The 23,997-nt window shown below is 44.0% G+C and overlaps 1 protein-coding gene across 1 annotated transcript in view; it reads right to left on the reverse strand.

Moving 5' to 3' along the window:
- Positions 1-23,555, reverse strand: part of LRIG3 (leucine rich repeats and immunoglobulin like domains 3) — a 35,792-nt gene extending 12,237 nt beyond the window's left edge. Inside the window, exons 1-6 of the mRNA XM_056574025.1 lie at positions 23,202-23,555; positions 5,623-5,694; positions 5,412-5,486; positions 917-1,051; positions 594-737; positions 138-281 (exon numbers count right to left, since the gene is read on the reverse strand). Coding sequence (XP_056430000.1) covers positions 138-281; positions 594-737; positions 917-1,051; positions 5,412-5,486; positions 5,623-5,694; positions 23,202-23,377 — 746 coding nt within the window. The 5' untranslated portion in view covers positions 23,378-23,555. The remainder of the gene's footprint in view (positions 1-137; positions 282-593; positions 738-916; positions 1,052-5,411; positions 5,487-5,622; positions 5,695-23,201) is intronic.
- Between the last annotated feature and the right edge of the window lie 442 nt (positions 23,556-23,997).

The following is a 23,997-nucleotide window of genomic DNA, read 5'->3' on the forward strand; positions in this document are numbered from 1 at the left end:
GCCAGGCAGACAGGAGCCCTGTTCTAATTGTCATATGCAACTTTTAAGCCAACCACATTTCTTTAGCCACAGATAATTAAGGATTCTGGGCACACCACCATAACGTACCACTGAAATAGAATATTCTAAAGACTTACAAAACTTCCATGTCACTTAATCCCCAGAAGGCTCCATCCATAAGCCGTGTGATCCCATTTCTCTGAATATTCAGATATTTCAAGACGTCAAGACCCTGGAAAGTAAGTCCATCTACATGCTTTATCCGGTTGCGCTTCAGCTCCCTGTAACACAAAACAATAAGTGACTGTTACAATACTATTCCGGAACAGTAATGCTTTGGTCCAGGGAACTGCATAAGACATTACTAGTGAATATTAGGTCTCTTTTTTTATTTGTGATTTAACTTAACATCTAAAGAGAATATATTTGTGCCCAAAAAAAAAGAACAAAGATGGTGCTATGTATTTAAAAAGTGAAAAAAAGATATTTATGAGCTTAGATGAAGCAGTTTGTAGATAAAGGTGAACGTTTTATGTGAGATTTCAAGCATCCACATAAAAGAGGGCTCTATAAAGACTTGGATTTATACTTACAGATGCTGGAGATTGGAAAGCTTGAACATTTTTGGAGGTATGTAACCAATCCGGTTCTTATTGAGTTTCAGCACTTGTAACGTGGCAGACAAGTTATCAAATGCACCAGATTCCATTGATGTTATTAGGTTCTTATTGATGTACCTATTGGGAAAATGGACATCAAATGACTCTTAATATATGAGCTGCTATTAGTCTTATTATGAAAGCAAATAATTCACTACTAGGACACACTGCTTGGTTATTTTTTTTTTTCACATATTTATAACAATTCTAAACATACAAAATTGAATTGAATTTTGTTGTCGGTTATAATAACTTACAGGTATTTGAGTCTCAGTACAGGAAAAGATGGCGTTTTCAGCTCAGTAATAAGATTGTTACTTAGATCTAAGGTTTCCAATGATTGGTAAGGTTCCAGGTGCTCGGGCAACACAGAATCAATCTTGTTGTTTGTTCTGAAACAAAAATAAAAAAGTAAATTAGAAAATAAGTTCCAGAAACTTGTTTAGGGTATCATTACAACCCCTCTCCCTTTACATATTGCACAAACAAGAAAAAGAAAGCCCAAGAAAACACACTTCTATCACTTTAAAAGGGTACTCCACCCCTATCCAAAGAATAGGGGATAAGATCGCTGGGGACCCGCACAATATAGCAAGCAGCACCCACCTGTAACTGTTTCCGGAAGCGCTGGAGGCTCTCAGGCCAATTCCTCCCAACCACGGAGACGGAAGATCGTGACATCACGACTCCGCCCCTGTGTGACATCACGTCCCGCCCCCTCAATGCAAGTCTATAGGAGGGGGCGTGACAGCCTTCACGCCCCCTCCCATAGACTTGCATTGAGGGGGCGGGGCGTGATGTCACACGGGGGGCGGAGTTGTGACGTCATGATCTTCCGTCCCCGTGGTTGGGAGGAGGGCGGGGGCAGAGTCGGGACGTCACGATCTTCTGTCCCCGTGGTCGGGAGAAATTAGCCTGAGAGCCTCCAGCGCTTCCGGAAACAGTTACAGGTGGGTGCTGCTTGCTATATTGCGGGGGACCCCAGCGATCTAATATCTTATCCCCTATCCTTTGGATAGGGGATAAGATGTCTAGGGGCGGAGTACCCCTTTAAGGATGAGGCCAAGAATAAATTACAATAGGGTTCTTCTTATTAAAGGTGCACATCTGGTTGAAGCAGCTGTGCATCGAATCATTTTTATTTGGAATGGAAATGTTTAACTGTGACTTCATTTCTCCTAAACCTTCACTTAAATTCTGCATGGAGTTTAGGAAAAAGCACAATGATACAGATGGTGTATTGCTATTTTAATACTATAATTAAGATCAATATTGGCTTCCAGGACTGTAATAAATGATACAGGTGTAGCTTCTCAAAAAAATTATGTGCAAAAGCAGCAGGGCACAATAGTGGCTTATTAAGAAGGTAATTACTGACAGGGCGTTAAACCCATAAATTATTTGAGTGATAAAGTCTGCTTTGCAGTACGGCTTGTTACGGCAGGGGCCAGCAATTTCCTGAACTGCACACCCTCTAAATTGCAGCCTGAAAGTGTTCAGCTGTAATCCAGGCTGGTGCACAGTGACGCCTTTGTGAGCGGCGCTCATTATAAACACAGATATTTCTTATGGCTGAGTGAATAATGGATTCTGTATCACAAAACATTTACATGGCCTAATGTGCTCAAATTAAAATCAGAATGGTTTAGATTTCTTTAAAAAAAAAAAAAATTATATATACAATAAAATAATAATAAAAAAATTATATATATAATAAAATAATAATAAAAATAATAATAAATTATATATATATATATATATATATATATATATATATATATATATATATATATATATATAATATATATATTTTTTTTGCCTTCTTGGCAGTCACAATGATATGTAGCCTATACATCTGTGTGTACGTATATATCTATATATGTTAACATGCAGGCTAGGTAGCTTAGGCTGAATGACCATTATTAATGCAGGCCTTAGTCTCTGCAGTTATCTCCGCCAGCAACCATAGTCTGAGATGGACGAATGTTCTCAACCCTCAGAGTTTAATAAAGAAAGAGCACCTGGCTAGTTAAACCTATAGAAACTGCTTTAAAACTCAAAAATAGCTGTAAAGTGCATTAATGTGGAAAAAAGAAAAAGCACATTCTACACAGGTGGAAAGTAAAAGCAGTCTAGTGCACTCAGAGATCATGTGCTGGTCATCTCCATTCCATTCAGAAGTCATTTACTGTATTTCTTCTACACGCTGAATGTCTTATAATACAAAAGGGCTTTATACCTGCGTATGCTTTCCTTTGTAAATAATTCAGAACAAGTTACAGCCTCTTTCCTTCATTATCTTTACATAGTGTCTAGGAAATGTACTATTCTATAAGCTTGCAGGACAGAATGCAATGTAAAATGAAGATACTACTATTTGGTTTCTTTATGCACTGACTAGGGATGGACCGATATCGATTTTTTAGGGCCGATACTGATGCCGATAATCTGTGGAGGTTAGGATAACTTACACCGATATCCCGGTATAAGTTATCGGCTTTCTCCACCCCCCCCCCCCCCCCCCCCACAAGAAGCTGCTGCAGATCATTGATTTAAAGCGGGCACTTTAAATCAATGAACTGCAGCGGCTTTTGCAGTGCCAGAGACCACCGTCGCCACCCGCTTCTCTCCCCCTGCCTGTCCTGGGGTCCTCCTGAGTCCTACCACCGCCACCCCCACCGCAACACCGACCACCGCACCGCCCCGAGACAGTCGACGCCGCTGCCCCATTGCCTCTCCCATCCCTGGTTTTATAATTACCTGTTCCCAGGGTCCGTGCTACTTCTGGCTCCGGCAGCGTCCTCCTGAGCTGTCACTGTGCGCACTAACGAGGACGTTGCGGACATCACTCGTCATTGCGCAGCGTAACACAGGACGCCACTGGTACCAGAAGTAGCGCGGGCCCAGGCCCCAGGAACAGGTAATTATAAAACTGGGGATGGGGGAGGCAATGGGGCAGCGGCGGTCTATGGCTGGGGCAGGGCATTATCGGATTATCGGCAAGGTAATTGCCGATACCGATAACGTCCAAAATCGTAAATATCAGCCAAACCGATAATCGGTCGATCCCTAGCACTGACCTTCCTCAATCTGAGGTTTTTAGCATTTTAAGAGCAAACAGCTGATAAGCGCTTCAAGTGTTCCACTGTAGCTAAATATGTTTCTCACAAATATAGCCAAATAGTTTTATTACCTGTCCATCTTAAAACATCAAAAGTAAAAATTTACATGGTCTATTTTATATTAGCGTAAATAAAACTATCGCCGTAAAACCAGAGCTAGCCATACACATTAGATACATTTCAGTCAAAACAACTGATTTCAGAAAGACCCTTTGACCATCTAATGTTTATGAAGATGTCATGCCTCTTCCTTAACAGGAGGAGATCAAGGAAGGGTGTGCGGCATGGCAAATTCCAACATGACCAATACTTTTGTTCTCCCAGGTGAAAAGCTACTGCAAGGCTTATGCCACTATCAGGTGTACATGTGTTTAAAGCGTTCCTGTCATAGTGCAAAAAAAAGAAAATATATGTTACTCGGGACCCAATCCTGATCATGTGCATATCATTTTTAGGTGTCTTGGACCTATATATCCAGAGATATAAGCATTTATCTGCTGGTGAGTTGCTTTTTCATTGTGCAGGCTGGAGGGGGCGTGTCAGTCTGTCTCCCTCACAGCAGCAAGCCTGTGCAGTCAGCCAATCAGTACTCTCTACTCTGTAACCCTTTCCTCTCTGGTTTTATGCTGTGTCATGTGTCAAGAGAAAGATACTTGGAGCTTGCCTGCAGTAATCAGAAGACATTATGGTGAATTCATAACAGGATAAAATGCATAAATATAAGAATAGATCTTTATAAAATTAGTGCAAGGATTTTTGAGATAAAAGTACAGCATTTTTATGAATACATGTTCTATCTGTTTTATCTTATCCTAGTAAAGCTGGATGCTAATCAGCATAGCTGTCACTATGTGTGTCATTCATCTTTCACAGACTCCTGAATGATCAACTTCTTTGTCATTCAGGAGTCCGAGAAAAATTTGACTATTTCAGCATGGGAGTTGTAGTTTAGTAACAACTGAAGCTGCAATGTTTGTAAATAACTGTGTTAGAGCAGTGTTGCCCCCAGCTGTTTTAAAACTACAGCTCCCAGCATGTCCACACATCCTTTATCTGTAGTTTTGCATACACAATAGAAATCTCCTATACTGGATACCGGTATGCTTTACGGCCGGTATCCAGTAGACTAGTCTGTCTGGCTAAAAGACAGGCGACCCCTAGTGGTGGCTATTTTGAGCTTGAATTTCAGGTGAAAATTTTAATATTTTTTAACTGGTCTATATTGTGAAACGTCATATTATATTGAGTCCTGCAGTATATGAAAAGTTTTTAACAATGACAGTGCCTCTTTAAGGGTTGGGGGCACTTGGAAGGAATATCTGATGAATATTAAAGTATATGGCCACCTTAAAACTAGGTAAACGGGCCATGAGCTTACGATGGACGGAACTGCAAAGCAAACTTGTCACACAACCTTATGTTGTTTTTAGGTCTAGTAGTAGTCTACAGCCATGACATACAAAATCTGACCTTACTTCACAAAAAATGCTCAAAGGGTTAACGAGTACTACACTTGTCCAATACCATGCTCAGCTCTGTATCAAGCTATTACAAAAACGTCAAAAAAGTGAATGACCACTTATGTGCTTCTTGTACAAAGTAAAAAATAAATGAATATATAAGTACTTACAAGGAAAGAAGAGTAATGTTTACTGACAAAGGGCCAAGATTGGGTATCATCTTCAAGTCATTTCTATTTAACCTCCTGTTTAAAAGAAAACACAATGAATAGTTTAAAGCTTCCATTTAACAGTACAAGAAATCCACACGAACAACATAATGCAGACACGTGCAAAACCTTCAAAAGGCCAATGCTTGACCATATGAGCAACAAAACTTACAGTTCACGTAAATTATGGAGGTGACTCATTGAGCTAGCTTTGATTGAAGAAAGTCTGTTCTGGCTTAAATCCCTGAAAAAAAAAAAAAATTATAAGAAAAAATTTATTTATTTATGGTTATAGCCATGCTGAGAACTAGAATAGGAAATTTCGAACAGCTAAATATAAAAACATAAAAAGTACTAAAAAGCATACAGATTTTTGTCACTGGAAAATTGGGAAAGGGTCATATATAAACTGTTATATGTTTTACAGTTTATGCTATTTTGTAATGTGAGCAACAGGGCCGTACCCCCAAAACAGTTTTCAGAGTTAGGCTCCTTTGAAACTATATGTTGTGCCGTTTTAAAGACCCGTTACAATGTCCCATTAAGAAATGGCCATTAAAAACTCCCATGTAAGTCTATGGTTTTTTTTGATTATCCGTTATCACCCGTTATAGCCCGTTATGAATAATGGATGTTATTTGTGATGGGAGAAAAAAAAAACGTTACGTTACATGTACAATTTTTTCTCCCGTGACAAATAACGTCCATTATTCATAACAGGCTATAACGGGTGATAATGGCAAATCCCAAAATCCCATAGACTTGAATGGGATTTTGTAATGGCCGTTCAACAGCCATTTTTAAGGGTTTTCTTAACGGGAAATTGTAACAAGTCTTTAAAATGGAGCAACATATAGTGTGAAAGGAGCCATAGTTTGCGCCCCTTATCTATCACCGTTTTTTCATTCATTTACATAAAAAATAAGAAATTGTTTTTTTAGAAGTTAAAACATAAGCTGAGAAAATGTGTGCCATTATGAAGCTGCAGAATAGATAACTAGGTATATCACCAGTTCAGTGAGAATGATAACGTATAAGGAACACTGGCTTATGTAACCCTACTGCCTGTATATGGCATTACATGTCCAATTAGTATAAACAGAATATGAAACCAGCACTATAATCCTATGTTCACAGAGTGAATTTTTGAGGCTCATACATATTGTTTAAACAAACAAAAGGAGACACACATTTTCAAAGTTTTTGTTCCCCTCTTATCTGTGTGTGGCATTTCTGTGCTGACTGCTGTTTTTGATGCAGTTTATTATTAGTAGCGCGGTTGTCCCACTATTCCCCAGTATCTGACGTCACAGCTGCTGGTCCCCCCCTGCAAGCAGGCCTGGTGAAACAGCAGCGGTTATGCCAGGAAGCTCTGCTCGTGCCCCAAGTAGGGCTGGGCGGTATACCGGTTCATACCGAATACCAGCATTTTTGTGCTACACTATATGAATTTTTCCCCATACCACAATACCGGTTTGGCCCCTCCCCCTCGGGAATAAATGAATTATCAGCCCAGCGCTGCGCTGCGCTGTCCCCATCGGGGAACTACTCACATGTCACCTGCGAGCGCTGTTCTGCGCCCCCCCCCCCCCCAATTAATTATCAGCCCAGCGCTGTCCCCAACAGAGTAACTACTCACATATGTCACCCACATGCCCTCCTCGTCCTCCTGTTTGTTGCAGCCGCCGGCGCTGACACTCTATATCAGTGGTGTTCAACCTGCGGACCTCCGGATGTTGCAAAACTACAACTCTCAGCATGCCCGGACAGCCAAAGTGACACATGACAGTGCGCTCAGCCTATCACCGGCCAAGGCGGAACATCGCTGCGGCCGGTGATAGGCTGACGGCTGCTCGACGTTCCCATCCCCAGGAAGCAGATGAGGCCGGTACCGGACCAACGGGAGGTGAGAAAGTTTATTTTGTTTTGTTTTTTTTGCAGCCCGGGCATAGGGATACCGCACCGTATAGAGCAGTGGTCTTCAACCTGCGGACCTCCAGATGTTGCTCCAGAAGCAGGCTTCTTACATGACAGTGGGCTCAGCCCATCACCGGCCAAGGCGGAACATCGCTGCGGCCGGTGATAGGCTGATGGCTCTCCGACGTTCTCGTCCCCAGCATAAGGCCGATGTTGGAAATGTTGGAACATGCGTTCATTTATTCGGTTTAGCTTTTGCAGCCCGGGCATAGGGATACCGCACAGTATAGAGAGTGTCAGGGCCAGCGGCTGCAACAAACAGGAAGAGCAGAAGAGCGCTTGCGGGTGACGTGAGTATTTACCCCGATGGGGGCAGCGCTGGGCTGATAATTACATTTTGGGGTGGGGGCAGAGGAGGAGGAGGAAATACCGTTATATACCGTGGAACCGCCAAAAGTTACAAAAATACCGTGATACACATATTTGGTCATACCGCCCAGCCCTAGCCCCAAGCCGGCTCCGGCAAGTAAGATATGGAGGAAGATGGAGAATGGGACCACAGAGGTAAGGTAAGTATGGTTGTCATCAGTGTCACCTGCTCTACACACCTGTAAAAACAGGTTAGTGCAGGTAACACTGATTCTAGTTTTTCGTTAAGCAAATGTCAAAATATTGGATACAAAAAAGGAATGGGACAGATAAAAGGACTGTGTGCGAAACCAGTAGTGTCCAAACTGGTAGAGGGGTGGGAGATCATAAATAGCCACATCGCATATATTAAATAAAAAAGTGGATTAAGAAAAACCTTTGTTCTCATTACATCATAGTATGGACTGAACTTTAAGGTTCTTTTTCAGCCCTACTCCTTGCCTTTTTCCATTGTATAATCATTCTTGCTGGCTATTAATAATATCCAGATGGAGGAGACAGTCAATGAGCCAATGATTTAGAATGTATGACCATCTGACCCACATATAGGCAGAAGGATGCTGATCTGGTCATCGGCAGGCTCAGCAAAGAACCTTTAAAGAACGTTCCCATCTGGCGTATTTGCTGCTGCGTATTTTATTTTCCCATTGAAGTCAATGGGTAGGAAAATAAGCAGAAGCAGCAAGTTTTTTTTCTACAACAAATTTGCTGCAACATACGCATGAGATTTGGCTACACTTTCACAATTGTTTTTACCCTTGCAACATTGAATAGTGTGAAATCTGCAACTGAAATAGAAATGCTGTCAATTTCAAAGGCAATCTGTCACATTGAAAAAGCAATCCAGACTGCAGGCAGCATGTTATAGAGCAGGAGGAGCACAGGAATACATCATTTTGTGGGAAGAGGTTATTTTTCTATTATTCATGTAAATCTGTACTCATTTTGGGCTAAACAGTCACATGGGTGGTACTCTTTATAAATGTGGAGAACTGGCAATCACCGAGTAGGACCGCCTACATGACTACTCAGCCCAGAATCAGTTTACATAAATAAATGACAAGTTATAATAGAACATTTCCCACATATACTATAGGAGGAGCTGAGCAGATATATTTATACAATGCTGGCAGACTGAAGTGCATTTTTAAACGTGACAGGTTCCCTTTAAGAGCAGTGCAGCATGCCAATTACCATACATTAGCCATGCATAAAATCTTAAAGTCGTACTCCACCCCTAGACATCTTATCCCCTATCCAAAAGGATAGTGGATAAGATGTCTGATCGCGGGGGTCCCCAGCAATATAGCATGCGGCACCCACCTGTTTCTGCTCCGGAAGTGCTGAAGGGTCTGGGTCCCGACTAGGGATCGACCGATATCGTTTTTTTAGGGCCGATACCGATAATTGGTGGAGGTTAGGGCAGATAGCCGATAACTTATAACGATATTCTGGTATAAGTTATCGGCTATTTATCCCCCCGCGACACCGCTGCAGATCATTGATTTAAAGCGGGCGCTTTAAATCAATGCACTGCAGTGGCTTTTGCGGTGCCATAGGCCGCCGCCGCCACCACCCGCTTCTCTACCCCTACCTGTCAGGGTGGTCCGGGCCATCCTTCCTTCCTGTAATGTCCGGCGGCATTCCGCGTGGAGGGTGAACCGGTCCGGGCTGTCCTTCTCCGGGGGTCATCTTCTCCACTCCGGGCAGGCTCCGGCCTAGTAACGCAGCATAGACGCCGCTGCCTGCCCGGAGTGGAGAAGAGGACACCCGGAGAAGGACAGCCCGGACCGGTTCACCCTCCACCCAGAATGCCGCCGGACACTACAGGAAGGATGGATGGCCCGAACCACCCCCATTCCGGGTAAGTTTAAATTTTTTTATTGACTTGGAGGGTGGGGGAGGGGCCCGACCGGTATAGCGGTATGGGCAAAAATTGATACCGGTATAACGCCCAGTACTACGGTGGGGGGTGCGCCGGCGAGGGGAGGGATTGGGTGGGGGGGGTGCTCGCGTTGCGGCGGGTCGGGGGGGGGGGGGCTGGCGGTCGCAGTGCGGTGGTGCGGGGCGTTATCGGGGCATTATCGGCAAGGTAATTGCTGATACCGATAATGCCCAAAATCGTGATTATCGGCCGATAATATCGGCCATACCGATAATCGGTTGATCCCTAGTCCCGACCGTCACGCCCCCTCCCATAGACTTGCATTGAGGGGACGAGGAATGACGTCATGGACTTCCGTTCCGGTGGACCCAGACCCTCCAGCACTTCCGGAGCAGAAACAGGTGGGTGCCGCAAGCTATATTGCGGGGGTCCCCAGCGGGCGGAGGAACCCCCGCGATCAGACATCTTATCCCCCATCCTTTGGATAGGGGATAAGATGTCTAGGGGTGGAGTACCTCTTTAAGCAATTCTCTGGTATGGAAATTTGGTGTGGATTTTATCTTTGCAAATCTACAGGTTTCCGCTCCATATGAATTTACTCCTAAACCTGCATGGGACTAAATACTCCTTTAAAATGCAAACTCTTAAAAAGAAATGAAAGAAAAATAAAAAATAGTATAGAAAAAAGCAAAACCATCCAGTGTTGGAAAACTACATTGCATGCACAGTCTTAAAGAAAAAAAGACCATACTAATAATAAACACCTTTTCCTATTCACATAGCACATGAAGAGGTGAGAAAATCTGTTCTCGTGGGATTAGGCCCAAGCACAAAAGAGAAACTATTAAAGTACTGCATGATGGACCACAGTGGAGCCAGACACTTTCACTCCTAGCTCAAACCCCCATCCATCTGGATTCCATCACCGCAGCCACAAGCGTAACAACTTCCACCATGAATCAAACAGACTACGTTATTTTAAACACTGAAAATATGGCCGGCTTTAGTTTTTTTTACATTTATCAAGCATGTACAAAGAGGATCACTAGAAAGGTTTTACAGCCATGTATAATTGGGGAGCTAAAATAAACCTTCTGCTGCGGACACCAAGACAGAAAACAACCCAAATCTTTACAGGACGTGAAAACACGCACCACTGAGTCCCTTTTATCCATGGGCATGGCTGCTAAATTGTGCAAAAAGCAGACCCCCCTTTTCACAATGCACCTGGATCTGTAAAAGTCATTATTTGAAAAGACTCCTACAGAGGTGGTCTCGCACGCACATGTTTTTGCAACTTTAATTTTTAAGCCATATTCCTCCAAATACACTGGCAGCTGTAACCACAATCTGTCAGCTATAAATGCAAGGCGAATGGCAGTACAAGGGGAAAAGGTTTTTCTGAAAAGTGAGATAAAGCGGAGTGGGGGGGGGGGGGGGGGTGGCGGGGGTGGAGAAAATGCCCTTAGACAGCAGATGGAATTTACACACATTGAAAATAAACTGATTTAACTTTCCATGAACACCCCCTTTATATATATTCACTATGAGGGACATTTATCAATGTTTGCTTATGTATTTTTTTTTTTAGTAATTTTTTCCTTACTTTTTTTTGCTTATGTGCGACGTATTTATCAACTGGTTTCAGCCTGTTGATAATTTTCTTTCACGTAAGCAATTTTTCCTTTTTTACTTTGGTAGTAGCTTTTTCGGCTCCATGTTTGAGCTGGAGTAAATTTAGTCAATTTTTAACGCAGTTGCGACTTTTTTTTGCGCAGTTGCGACTGTCGCACTTAATAAATACCTGACTACCCGTAGTCCATTTTAAAATTACTACATAGTAAATTTTAGGAAAGTTTGCTTTTCTCGCTTTCCAGTCAAAATGTCGCACGAAAAATCGTGTAGTCGCAGTTGCGACAATTATAGTAAAGAAAACCTGACTAAACCCATTGATAAATGTCCATATATGTGAGCAAATTAATTCACCTTTTCTTCTACACTATCTGGAGGAGTGCTGCGCCTTTTTTTTTTTTTTTTTTTTTTTTTTTACTATTTTGTATCCTGTGGACTGTGACCAAGTCTAATGCACTTGCACCTGATATAGACTGGGATAAGTAGTGCATATATATCTGTATATATACACCCCACCCACCTATATTAGGTGTATATAAGGTGCCTTGGATGTTTCAGACCTTGCAATGCCTGTTGAACTGTTCACACAGAGGCATATTCACAGTGTAAGGTCCGTCCCAGAATGAGGTCACCTTACCGTGGTGGGACGGTCCACGCTATTTGGCCGCCAAATTTGCAAGCTAAGTACCTCATATTTTCATTTATTGCACTACAGCTGTATAGCTTTTCATATTCTATCTATATACTCATGTTTTATCTATATCTTTGTGCTGCTGTGTATATATACACACATACACACCCATCACAACAAGAGGTGCAGCACTTCACGTAAATCCAAAGCGCAAAAAATATTTATTTGCTTCATGTCAGCAGCAACATTTCAGATCACACAGGATCAAGCTTGAAAAGGGATCTTGTGTGATCTGAAATGTTGCTGCTGACATGAAGTAAATAAATATTTTTTGCGCTTTGGATTTACGTGAAGTGCTGCACCTCTTGTTGGGATGGACTAGCTGTAAGGACCCGCAGGTCATACACGATTAGTTCCCCAGCGCACTGCAGCTGATAATTCAATCGAAACGGGGGGGGGGGGGGGAAAAGAGTATGGTGTTAAGGGAAAAAAAAAAAAACAGTCAAATACCGTGGAACCGCCATAAGTTTTAAAAATACCGCAATACACATTTTTGGTCATACAGCCAAGCATTAATACAATAGGATCAAAAATGACTAACCCCTTCCTAAATTTTAAACAACAACAAAGAAGTGGTCTCAAATGGTTGGAGGTGCTCAACCCCAAATGCTGTAGTGCATTTATACTGGGGGAGCAGATCCTGCGCTTGTGGTTCCTTGCTAGGGGCAATCCCCAGCATAAAATGCATACAATGGGGGATGCCTGCAGCAGACTACAAGTGCCACAATGGCATCCTACACCCGATGAAAGGTGCGGATGTGTAACATATAGAATACTACAAAACAGGAATTAAGGTGCACTACTGTGGTAGATGTAAACAGTAACCCTCAAACTGATGTAAAATTGAAACATTAGCCAGTATATCCTTATATAAAGGACATACCTGAGCCCACACCCCAACGCCAAGGTTTCTCAAGTGGAACCGGACCTAACACTAAACCTACCTGTGCCATATGGGCACTGCCAGGGGCCAGTGGGCAATTACAGCAGCATTATGTCCAACTAACAGTCTGCTCCCAGGTTACCTCCAGTGTGGCTGGGCACACATACAATGGGAGGCAGACTCAGGTATGTCCTTCTTATAAGGATATACTGGCTAATGTCTCAATTCTAACATCAGTTGAGGGTTAGCCAATATCATTGTTTACATCTACCATAGTAGTGAACCGAAATTCCTGTATTATGTTACACATCCACACCATTTATCTGGTGTAGGAGGCCATTGTGGCACTTGTAGTCTGCTGAAGGCATCCCCCATTGTATGCTGAGGATTGCCCCTAGAAACAGACCACAAACGCAGGATCTGCTCCCCAGCATAAATGCACAACTGCATTTGGGGTTGAGCACCACCTGCCATTTGAGACCACGTCTTTGTTGTTGTTGATTAAATCTTATACTTGGAGGTGTATAAACTCCACATGTAATGCGCCTTGATCACTATTAAGGCAGCATTAAGGTCCACTTGTGAGGCCGGCAACACATCAGCCAACTTGGGTAGTGCTTATAGTCTGCCTTCCTCCTCCCATTGTATGTGTGCCCAGCCACACTGGAGGTAACTTGGAGCAGGCTGTGAGTCGGACCTAATGCTGCCGTAATTGCCCACTGGCCCCTGGTTTTGCCCATATGGCACAGGTAGGTTTAGCGTTAGGTCCCGCGCCACTTGAGAAACCTTGGCGATGGTGTGCGGGCTCTGGTATGTCCTTCATATAAGGATATACTGGCTAATGTCTCAATTTTAACATCAGTTTTGAGGGTTAGTCATATGTCACTGTATACATCTCCCACAATAGTGCACCTAAATTCCTGTATTATTGTATCCCATCCTAAATTTATAAGGAACTAACTATGCAACAAGGTATCTACTTTTAATAAATCAATTATACAACAAACATAAATCCCATCAAGAAATGTGTGCACTTGATAAAACACACTGGCATCTAGTGTCTGGTGAAAACGATTGATGTACTAGGAGTGTTGCCTTGGGACAGTATGGCACGACATAGTAATGTTACGTCTACATTTCCAGATTCATTCCTTAGCACAAAGTGAAGGCTGTTTGCAGAGCCGCTTGACCACATGTGTCCCTCACACCTACAGAGATGTAGCCCCGTGACTCCAGGGCCAAATGTCACAGCTGTTAATGGAGTAAACACAGTGGGGTGTCTGTCTTCAGCTGCAGCCATATTTACACAGATGCAATGTTCCTGAATGAATCTTAGGAATGTTCACTTGAAAAGAACAACAGAACTGAATCTGCCTTGTGAGAAGTGTGTTTATTTGACACATATTCCAGTTTGCAGCTAAGTAAACAGCAAACGCGTAGGCCGAGTCTCCTGGAAACAAAGCAAAAGAGGACAAAATCCTTCAGACAAGATTCCCCCCCCCCCCCCCCCCCCACACTTTTTAAACAATATAAAGGAAGGTCTCATGTAACTAAACTGGTGCAAGAGAAACGGTGCTAGAGTAACCAAAAAGACCGGAAATACTAATGCAATCCGGCTGCTGGGGAGGTGGACAACTGCAATGGTTTTATTATGGAGGAGCATAACCAGTCTATTACCTATACAGGACAACGTTGGCACAATATGTAGCAATCATCGGAATATAAAAATCACATTCAATCAATAAGACTGCATAGTGACACTTCTCCCTTTTGGAGGCATTTCGCATTACCTGGACCCAGTCCCCTATTTACGGACATGTGGAAGTGATCAGAAGTCATTTCCTGAGAGAAAATGGTGGGCCGCAGGCACTTCCCCCTTCAGACGTGGAGAGAATATTAACAGAGCGAGGGGGATTTACTATGCCACAGCGCACACAGACAGAAAAAAAAACAAACAAAAAAACATTTTTCTAAAATATGTACGTAAGAGATGTGGCAGCGAGCCCTTAATCTGCGCAATGGCACTCTTATCTACCAGAAACCAATACACAATCACGCTTGCCTTAGGGAGGCGTAATGTGGCTTCATAGAAGCAAAAATGCCCCCTACCATGGCACTACACACTACTACTACCACCTTTATATGCTTCCATTTCTACTGCGCCTCTCTATGTGTCTGATTCTATTATGCATCTATACGCTTCCATTTCTACAGTGACTTCCCTTTCTATGCTCTTCCAATTTCATATACACTGCTCAAAAAAATAAAGCAGGGGTGTGGAAATTTTATAAAAAAACTACTTGTCCACGGGACTAAAATGGAGCAAAATCTACTTGTCCCTGATGATGATCCACTTGTCCGGCCAATTTTCGCTTTTACGCTCTCGTTTTTTCCTCCTCGCCCTATAATAGCCATAACTACCTACTATAATGACACCTTTTAATATTTCAATAACATTCTCTGAACCAAAAAAATATATAAATATATATTAAGGGAAGTGAAATTGAAATAGTAAAAGATAATTTTGCAGATTTGGTGGTTTTCTTTTCTGCGCCATTTACCTTGTGGTTGAGGTAACATGTTAGTTTTATACTTTAGGTCTCCTGGTTACAGCGATACCAGATTTGTATCGTTTACGTCATGTTTTACTAATTCTGGACTTTTTAAAAAATTTTTTAATTGCCATTTTTTAACCCCTGTAGCTTTATTTTTTTTTCCCGCATACCAGGCTGTAGGAGGGCTCATTTTTGGCGCCATAATCTGTTTTTTGTATCGGTACCATTTTGGCATTGATCTGACTTTTTAATCGCTTTTTTACTTTTTTTATGGGATATTATAAAAATTTCAAATCTGTGGTTTTTTTTTTTTTACATTTTTTTTTTACATTTACCGTACGGGATACATAATGTTATATTTTAATAGGTTGTACAATTACACACGAAGCGATAACGAATAGGTTTATTTTTATTATGTTTACATGTTTTTATATAGGTAAAGGGGGTGATTTGAACTTTTAACATGGATGGGGTTAATGCAGCGGTCTTCAAACTGTGGCCCTCCAGATGTTGCAAAACTACAACTCCCAGAATGCCCGGACAGCCAACGGCTGTCCTGGCATGCTGGGAATTGTAGTTTTGTAACATCTGGAGGGGCACAGTTTGAAGACCACTGGGTTAATGTGTGTCTTTCAAACTTTTATTAAAACTTTTATTTATTATGATTTTTTTTTTGAAACACTTTATTACACTTATAGGAGGAATCATTAGATTCCTCAGACAGATGAATATATTCTATTGAACTCTATTAATCTGTGTGCTCTGTGATCCATTGATAGAGCCTGGTCCAGCCAGGATCTATCAATGAGAGAGCTAGGACAGGAGGAAGCAGAGGTAAGTCCTCCGGCTACCTCCATAGTGGATCGCCCCCCTGCGATCACGCTGCGGGGGGGGCGAGCCACCCCACTAGCCCACCAGGGAGCGTTCACATGTCCCTTTAGACGCCGCTGTCAGCTTTGACAGCGGCGATCTAAAGGGTTAATAGCCAGCTGCGGCGATCGCCTCATGCTGGCTATTAGCGGCGGCCCCCGGCTACTGAGAACAGCCGGGGGCTGCAGAGTATGGAGCAGGCAGGAATCCGGAGCCCGCTCCATACATACTGCAGAGCGCCGCATACAGTCTCCCCGTGCAGACGTGCGGGGAGCGAAGGCAAAGGACGCAGGTCTGCACGGGGAGAAATAAGCCACGCCCCCTTCATCTCCCCCCGCACGTCTGCAGAGCAGGGGAGAGAAGACCAATACACAGCTTCTCATCTCCCCTGCTCTGCTACACAGGCTGCAGAGTATGGAGCGGGCAGAAGTCGGGTGCCCGCTCCATACAGACTGCAGATCGCCACCGCACTTGTCAGGTCCGGCCCTGCTTGCCCGAAGCCGGGCTAAGGGCCGGACAAATTCACCTGCCCGGCGCCCAAAACTGCTAGTCCGGGGCGTCGGGCGATAGAAATTCCACATCCCTGTAAAGGGAACACTTAAACAACACAATGTAACTCCAAGTCAATCACACATCTGTGAAATCACACTGTCCACTCAGGAAACAACACTGATTGACAATCAATTTCACATGCTGTTGTGCAAATGGAACAGACAACAGGTGGAGATTATAGGCAATTAGCAAGACACCCCATATAAAGGAGTGGTTCTGCAGGTGGTGACCACAGACCACTTCTCAGTTTCTATGCTTCCTGGCTGACGTTTTGGTCACTTTTGAATGCTGGTGGTTCTTTCACTCTAGTGGTAGCATGAGACGGAGTCTACAACCCACACAAGTGGCTCATGTAGTGCAGCTCATCCAGGATGGCACATCGATGTGAACTGTGGCAAGAAGGTTTGCTGTGTCTGTCAGCGTAGTGTCCAGAGCATGGAGGCGCTACCAGGAGACAGGCCAGTACATCAGGAGATGTTGAGGAGGCCATAGGAGGCAACAACCCAGCAGCAGGACCACTACCTCCGCATTTGTGCAAGGAGGAGCACTGCCAGAGCCCTACAAAATGACCTCCAGCAGGCCACAAATGTACATGTGTCCACTCAAACAGTCAGAAACAGACTCCATGAGGGTGGTATGAGTCATCCACAGGTGGGGGTTGTGTTTACAGCCCAACACCGTGCAGGACATTTGGCATTTGCCGGAGAACACCAAGATTGGCAAGTTCGCCACTGGCGCCCTGTGCTCTTCACAGATGAAAGCAGGTTCACACTAAGCACATGTGACAGACATTACAGAGTCTGGAGACAACGTGGAGAACGTTCTGCTGCCTGCAACATCCTCCAGCGTGACCAGTTTGTCAGTGGTTCAGTAATGGTGTGGGGTGGCATTTATTTGGGAGGCCGTACAGCCCTCCATGTGCTTGCCAGAGGTAGCCTGACTGCCATTAGGTACCGAGATGAGATCCTCAGACCCCTTGTGAGACCATATGCTGGTGTGGTTGGCCCTGGGTTCCTCCTAATGCAAGACAATGCTAGACCTCATGTGGCTGGAGAGTGTCCACAGTTCCTGCAAGAGGAAGACATTGATGCTATGGACTGGACCGCTCATTCCCCAGACCTGAATCCGATTGAGCACATCTGGGACATCATGTCTCGCTCCATCCACCAACGCCACCTTGCACCACAGACTGTCCAGGAGTTGGCGGATGCTTTAGTCCAGGTCTGGGAGGACATCCCTCAGGAGCATGCCCAGGCATTGAAGGGAGGTCATACAGGCACGTGGAGGCCATACACACTACTGAGCCTCATTCTGACTTGTTTTAAGGACATTACACCAAAGTTGGATCAGCCTGTAGTGTGGTTTTCCACATTGATTTTGAGTGTAACTCCATGTCCAGACCTCCATGGGTTGATAAATTTGATTTCCATTGATAATTTTGGTGTCATTTTGTTGTCAGCACATTTAACTATGTAAAGACAACATTATTTCATACGATTAGTTCAGATCTAGGATGTGTTATCTTAGTGTTCCCTTTATTTTTTTGAGCAGTGTAGATCCATACAAATCCCTCCATTGGACTTCATACATACACATACAGACTCCATGCATTGCTGTGTCCTTAAACTGGCAACACACACCGGGGAAGAGGGAAAGAAAGAAAAAAAATATAAAAATTGAAGACCACCGATAGGTGACACAAACCGTGGACCCCCAGATGTTGCAGAGACTACAACTCCGGGGATGTCCAGACATTGGCTGTCCGAGCATGCTAGGAGTTGTAGTTTTGTAACATCTGGAGGTCCACAGTTTGGAGACCACTCATCTATATAGATTAATTCTATAAGGAGAGGATGGGACAGTATGAATTCTAAGTGGTAGGTGGATCGCAGAACAAAACCGTCCATCAGAGGCCAAGGAAAGACGGTGACAGGAGTAACTAGAGGCTTTCTGGCGGCTCTACTGGGGTTTGTGGGAGTTTTGGCCAAAGCCTGCAGGCAAGTTGCCACCAAACTTTATTGGCAGGAAACCAGACTACACTTTTGGCTCTGTCAGATGCCTTCTCTGCCATGTTCTTGACCACCCAGCCAGGAAAGTGTGTGTATGTATGTATGTAACTGTTTTTTTATTAAATAATTTTTCTTTAAAACAGATATTTGAAAATAACAAAATAAAAGTAGATAGAATAGGAAAGAGTCTCCTAGGAAAGAGTCTCCTTGGACTGTATCCACCTTTTCCAGCCCACTGGAGCACCTGAAAGCTGAACTCATTTATGCAGGAAAAGTCATCAACTACCGAGCTGAGAAGTTTGTGACGAATCGAATTCCCTGTAAGTTCGCTCATCTCTACTCCTCATCATACAATTGACTTGGAATGCTCCCTTCCATATGTTGCCAACTGAGCCCCTCTCATATGAAGGCAGCATGGCCTCCAGATGATGGGACTGGGCACAACCCATTTGAAGCCTTATCTATATTTTACTACTAGAAGCAATAGGTAAACTACACATAGTCCGCTACAACATTTTACATTATTGGCCATACTCTACAACAGTGTTTCCCAAACAGGGTGCCTCTAGCTGTTGCAAAACTACAACTCCCAGCATGCCCGGACAGCCATGCTGGGAGTTGTAGTTCTGCAACATCTGGAGGCACCCTGGCTGGGAAACCCTGCTCTACACAGACAGTCCATAGCAAGAGAAAATCCCCATAGAAAACATATGCTGCTCTTGACAGTTCCTAAAATGGACAGCAGAGGTCAGCAGAGAGCACTGTGGTCGTGACAGAGAAATCCAAAAAGCAAAACATTTCGTCACAATGCTCCGGCCCCGTGATCGACAGTAGTCAGACCCGGAGCAAACATGCTCCGGGGACTGATTTTAACGGGGGCGGCATGCAAGATCACCGGGGTCCCCAGCGGCGATCCTTTGGATAGGGAATAAGATGTCTTAGTGCCGGAGTACCCCTTTAAAAGGAGTTATCTACAATGAGAAAAACTGCTGAGAAAAAAAAGGAAACCACCACCACCACCACACTTTCACATCAGGTTGTGTGTGGTATTGCAGGTCAGTTCCACTGAAGTAAATGGAGACAAGTTGTAATACCACACACAACCTGCAAAATAGGTGTGGTGTCATTTTTTGGGGAGAAAATAGCTCTGTTTTTCTATTCTTGGACAACCTCATTAAAGAGTTTGTCCAGTATTAGAAAAAAGGGTTGTCTAGAGAAAAAAATAAATTCAGTAAGAACAGCACTCACTTCAATGGAGGCGAGCTGCAATACCAGACAGATGCTGTGGAATGGAGTGGTGCCGTTTTTAAAAACACAAATAAAAAGCATTTTGGTAATACTAGACAACCCCCTTTAAAGCAGATAAGATGAGCACCAGAGGTATCAAGCAATCACATCCATTCTCATTCACTATACATATGACACTGTAGGCACACGTAGAAGACAGATGGCACAGAACTTTGCCTTCTATAGTAACAGCTAGAGATGAGCAAACTTACAGTAAATTCGATTCGTCACAAACTTCTCGGCTCGGCAGTTGATGACTTATCCTGCATAAATTAGTTCAGCTTTCAGGTGCTCCGGTGGGCTGGAAAAGGTGGATACAGTCCTAGGAAAGAGTCTCCAGCCCACCGGAGCACCTGAAAGCTGAACTAATTTATGCAGGCTAAAGTCAGCAACTGCCGATCCGAGAAGTTCGTGACGAATCGAATTTACTGTAAGTTCGCTCATCTCTAGTAACAGCCCATTTTCCACAAAAATGGCCGAAAAACACCAAAAAAAAAACATGTCCTGCTAGTACATTCATCTGTTTAAGCAACAATAAATACCCTCATAAAAATTGCCAAACTTTGGTCCTGTCACAAGAGGAAAAAAAAAATAAAAAAAAAAAAAAATAAAAAAAAAAAAATTCTGCCTTTAGGAATCAATAGGAGGTTTACGAGAAGTTGTGAAGTTTATTTTATTTTTTTTAAATAACTAAATATTGAGGAAAATGTGCAGTGTGAAAGCAATGTAAATACAACAAAAATGCATCAAATGGAAAGGAAACCATCTGCTTTCTGAATCTGTAACTTCAGTCCCCGAAAACAACAAACACAGCTGTATAAGTGTGCAGCAGGAAAGCTACGCTCCCAGCTTGGGTTACATTAGTAAGGTGTGGTAAGAATTTGCTTGACAAATTACTAGACAGCTAGGCCTGGGTTCCCCCCCCCCCCCCTCTCTTCAGGAGTTAATAAAAAATATATATATATATATATATTTTTTTTTAACATTTTTGAAAGCCTTGGCTAGGAAGTCTCAGCGAAAACCATAAGGCAGATTTCTCAACATATGATAGCCTTAATACTGGCGTAAGAGAGTCCAAAGCTGCCAAGACACCCAACTACAACACTTCACAAAGAAAGCTTTACATAAAAGAAAAATATTTGACGTTTTAAATTATATATATATATATATATATATATATATATATATATATATATATATATATATATATATATACATATATATACATATATATACATATATATACATATATAGACAATTTTTTTTTAAAGTACAAAACGTGTCTTTTATTCTATAAAAATCTAATTATTCTTGGCTTAGGAGTCCAGTGGGTGGTCCTACAGTGATTGACAGCTATCTGTGTATGCACAAACAGGTAAGGCTGTCAATTACAGAGTAGGACCACCCCCAGGGGACTCCTAAGCCCAGAATGAGCAGATGTAAATGAATAAAATACAGGTTATACTAAAATCTTTCCCACAAAACTATATATTTGTTCAGCTGCTCCTGCATATACAACATGACCCAAAATAATTTGTCGCGTTTTGATCGGCAGCGCCTTTTGTCCAAAACCTTACATATAAGAAAGTCCTACAGAGATATTTGAACAAATATTAACCAATATTATCAAAATGCAACAAAATATGCTCATAGCTACTTCCACGTGATGTAACTGTTGAGTAAGGCTTGGGTCAGAGTTTCCCAACCAAGGTGCATCCAGCTGTTGCAAAACTACAACCCCCCAGCATGCCTGGACAGCCAAAGGCGTTGTAGTTTTGCAAAAGCTGAAAGCACCTTGGATGGGAGACACTAGCCCAGGCATTCAACCTATGGCACAAATACCCCGGGGAGGAATTGCCCTGTCTCAAGAGCAGGGTTTCCCCAACCAGCGTGCCTCCAGCTGCTGCAAACAAAGCCCCCAGAATGCCCTCAAAGCCTTTAGTTGTTGTGAAAATGTGCCCCACAACTGACACACTGCCCATTTTACTAACAATTTAGGGGTTTTACCTGCACAGATACACAGCTTTTACATCTTTAACTGTATAGACAGGGGGCAACAGGGGAGTGGATTGGTTGGGGGCAACCGGGGAGATCTGTATGAACTGGAGTTGGGAGAGTTGGAAGTATTTGTGGATAGGGGCACCAGGGGAAACATGGGGTATGAGGGGCACCAGGAGAGGTCTATGTTAACTGGGGGTGGGAGAGTTGGGAGTGTTTGTGGATAGGGGCACCAGGGGAAACAAGGGGTATGGGGGGCACCAGAAGAGATCTATGTAAACTGGGGGTGGGAGAGTTGGGGTATTTGTGGATAGGGGCACCTGGGGAGACAGGGTTTGGGGGGCACCAAGGAAGATCTATGTGAATTGGGAGAGGGAGAGTTGGGGGTATTTTTGGATAGGGGCACCAGGAGAGACATGGGGTTTGGGGGCACCAGGGGAGATCTATGTTAACTGGTGGTATTTGCGGATAGGGGCACCAGGGAAGAACTATGTGAATTGGGGGTGGGAGAGTGGGGGTATTTGCGGATAGGGGCACCAGGGGAAACATGGGGTATGGGGGTACCAGGGGAGATCTATGTTAACTGGTGGTATTTGTGGATAGGGGCACCAGGAGAGACATGTGGTTTGGGGGGCACCAAGGAAGATCTATGTGAATTGGGGGCATTTGCGGATAGGGGCACCAGGGAAGATCTGGGGGCTCAGTGGTAAAAATGCACCCCCCTAAACTTGAGCAACTCTGTCTATTCAGGCAACTAGATTTTAAGCTTTTCTATTGTAGAAGGTTACAGTTCCATAGTGGTAATCCAACAGTTCCTCCATTTCCAGCAGTGTTCCCCATCCTGTTACCCTCTAGATAAAGCAGAACTACAACTCCCATCAGGAGAGCCCCAGGACAACACTGGAGTAAAGCATCTTCCAGCAGCCCCGTGCCAGCGGCTGCTTCTTCCTTCCTATACCCATCAGATTAGGGCTTGTGCCCTCCCCAGTAGCTCTCCCCTCGGGCGCCCCTTGTCCAGGCATCCACGTCGGCTGGATACTTACAGCTGCACCGCCCATCCCGGCAGGTTCTCCGGCACCGTATGGAGATCCCCACGGCTACAATCCAGCAGATCCCCGAAACAGCGGCAGGGCGGCGGGCACGACCCGCGATCAATCATCCCCAGTCCTAGAGCACATTCCAGTAATAGGAGCAGGAGCGGGAGCGCCATCCTCCGCATGGTGGTAATCCAGGGGACAGCCCGGTGTCTAGCACGAACTCCTTCCGCCAGGCCGGGACACTGGCATAACGCGTACGGTGCCCGCAGTGCAGAGCCTCGGACCGCGCACCAAAACTCCAACTATGAGAGGAAAGTTTTCCCCTTAGCGTCCCCCCTGCCGGGCCAGGAAGGGTGCGGGGCTCGCCTCCTATTGGTCAGCGCGGCCCCTGTCACGTGATGACAACAAGTCCTATGTGTGGGGGAGGGGAAATCACAGCCCTGCACTTCACACCTCTCACTCACAGATTACACAGCTCCGGGGCTATCCTCCCACAACCCTGTAGTGCTGGGGCAAAACTACACCTCCCAGCATGCCTTCACACGCTGGGAGTTGTAGTTATGAGACAGAGAGACACAAGTTGGGGAATAAAAGTCATGTGAAGTGATTTTGTCTTTTAAGAGACAGTATTAGGCTGGGGTAGAGTTTTCCAAACAATGTGCCTCTTCCAAGCAATGTGCCTCTTGCAATGTGCCTCTTGCAAAACTACAACTCCCAGCATGCCCGGACAGCCAAAGGCTGTCCGGGCGTGCTGGGAATTGTAGTTTTGCAACAGCTGGAGGCACCCTGTTTGGAAAACACC

This window comes from Hyla sarda, chromosome 4, assembly GCF_029499605.1.
Source record: "Hyla sarda isolate aHylSar1 chromosome 4, aHylSar1.hap1, whole genome shotgun sequence".
Classification (NCBI taxonomy): Eukaryota; Metazoa; Chordata; class Amphibia; order Anura; family Hylidae; genus Hyla; species Hyla sarda.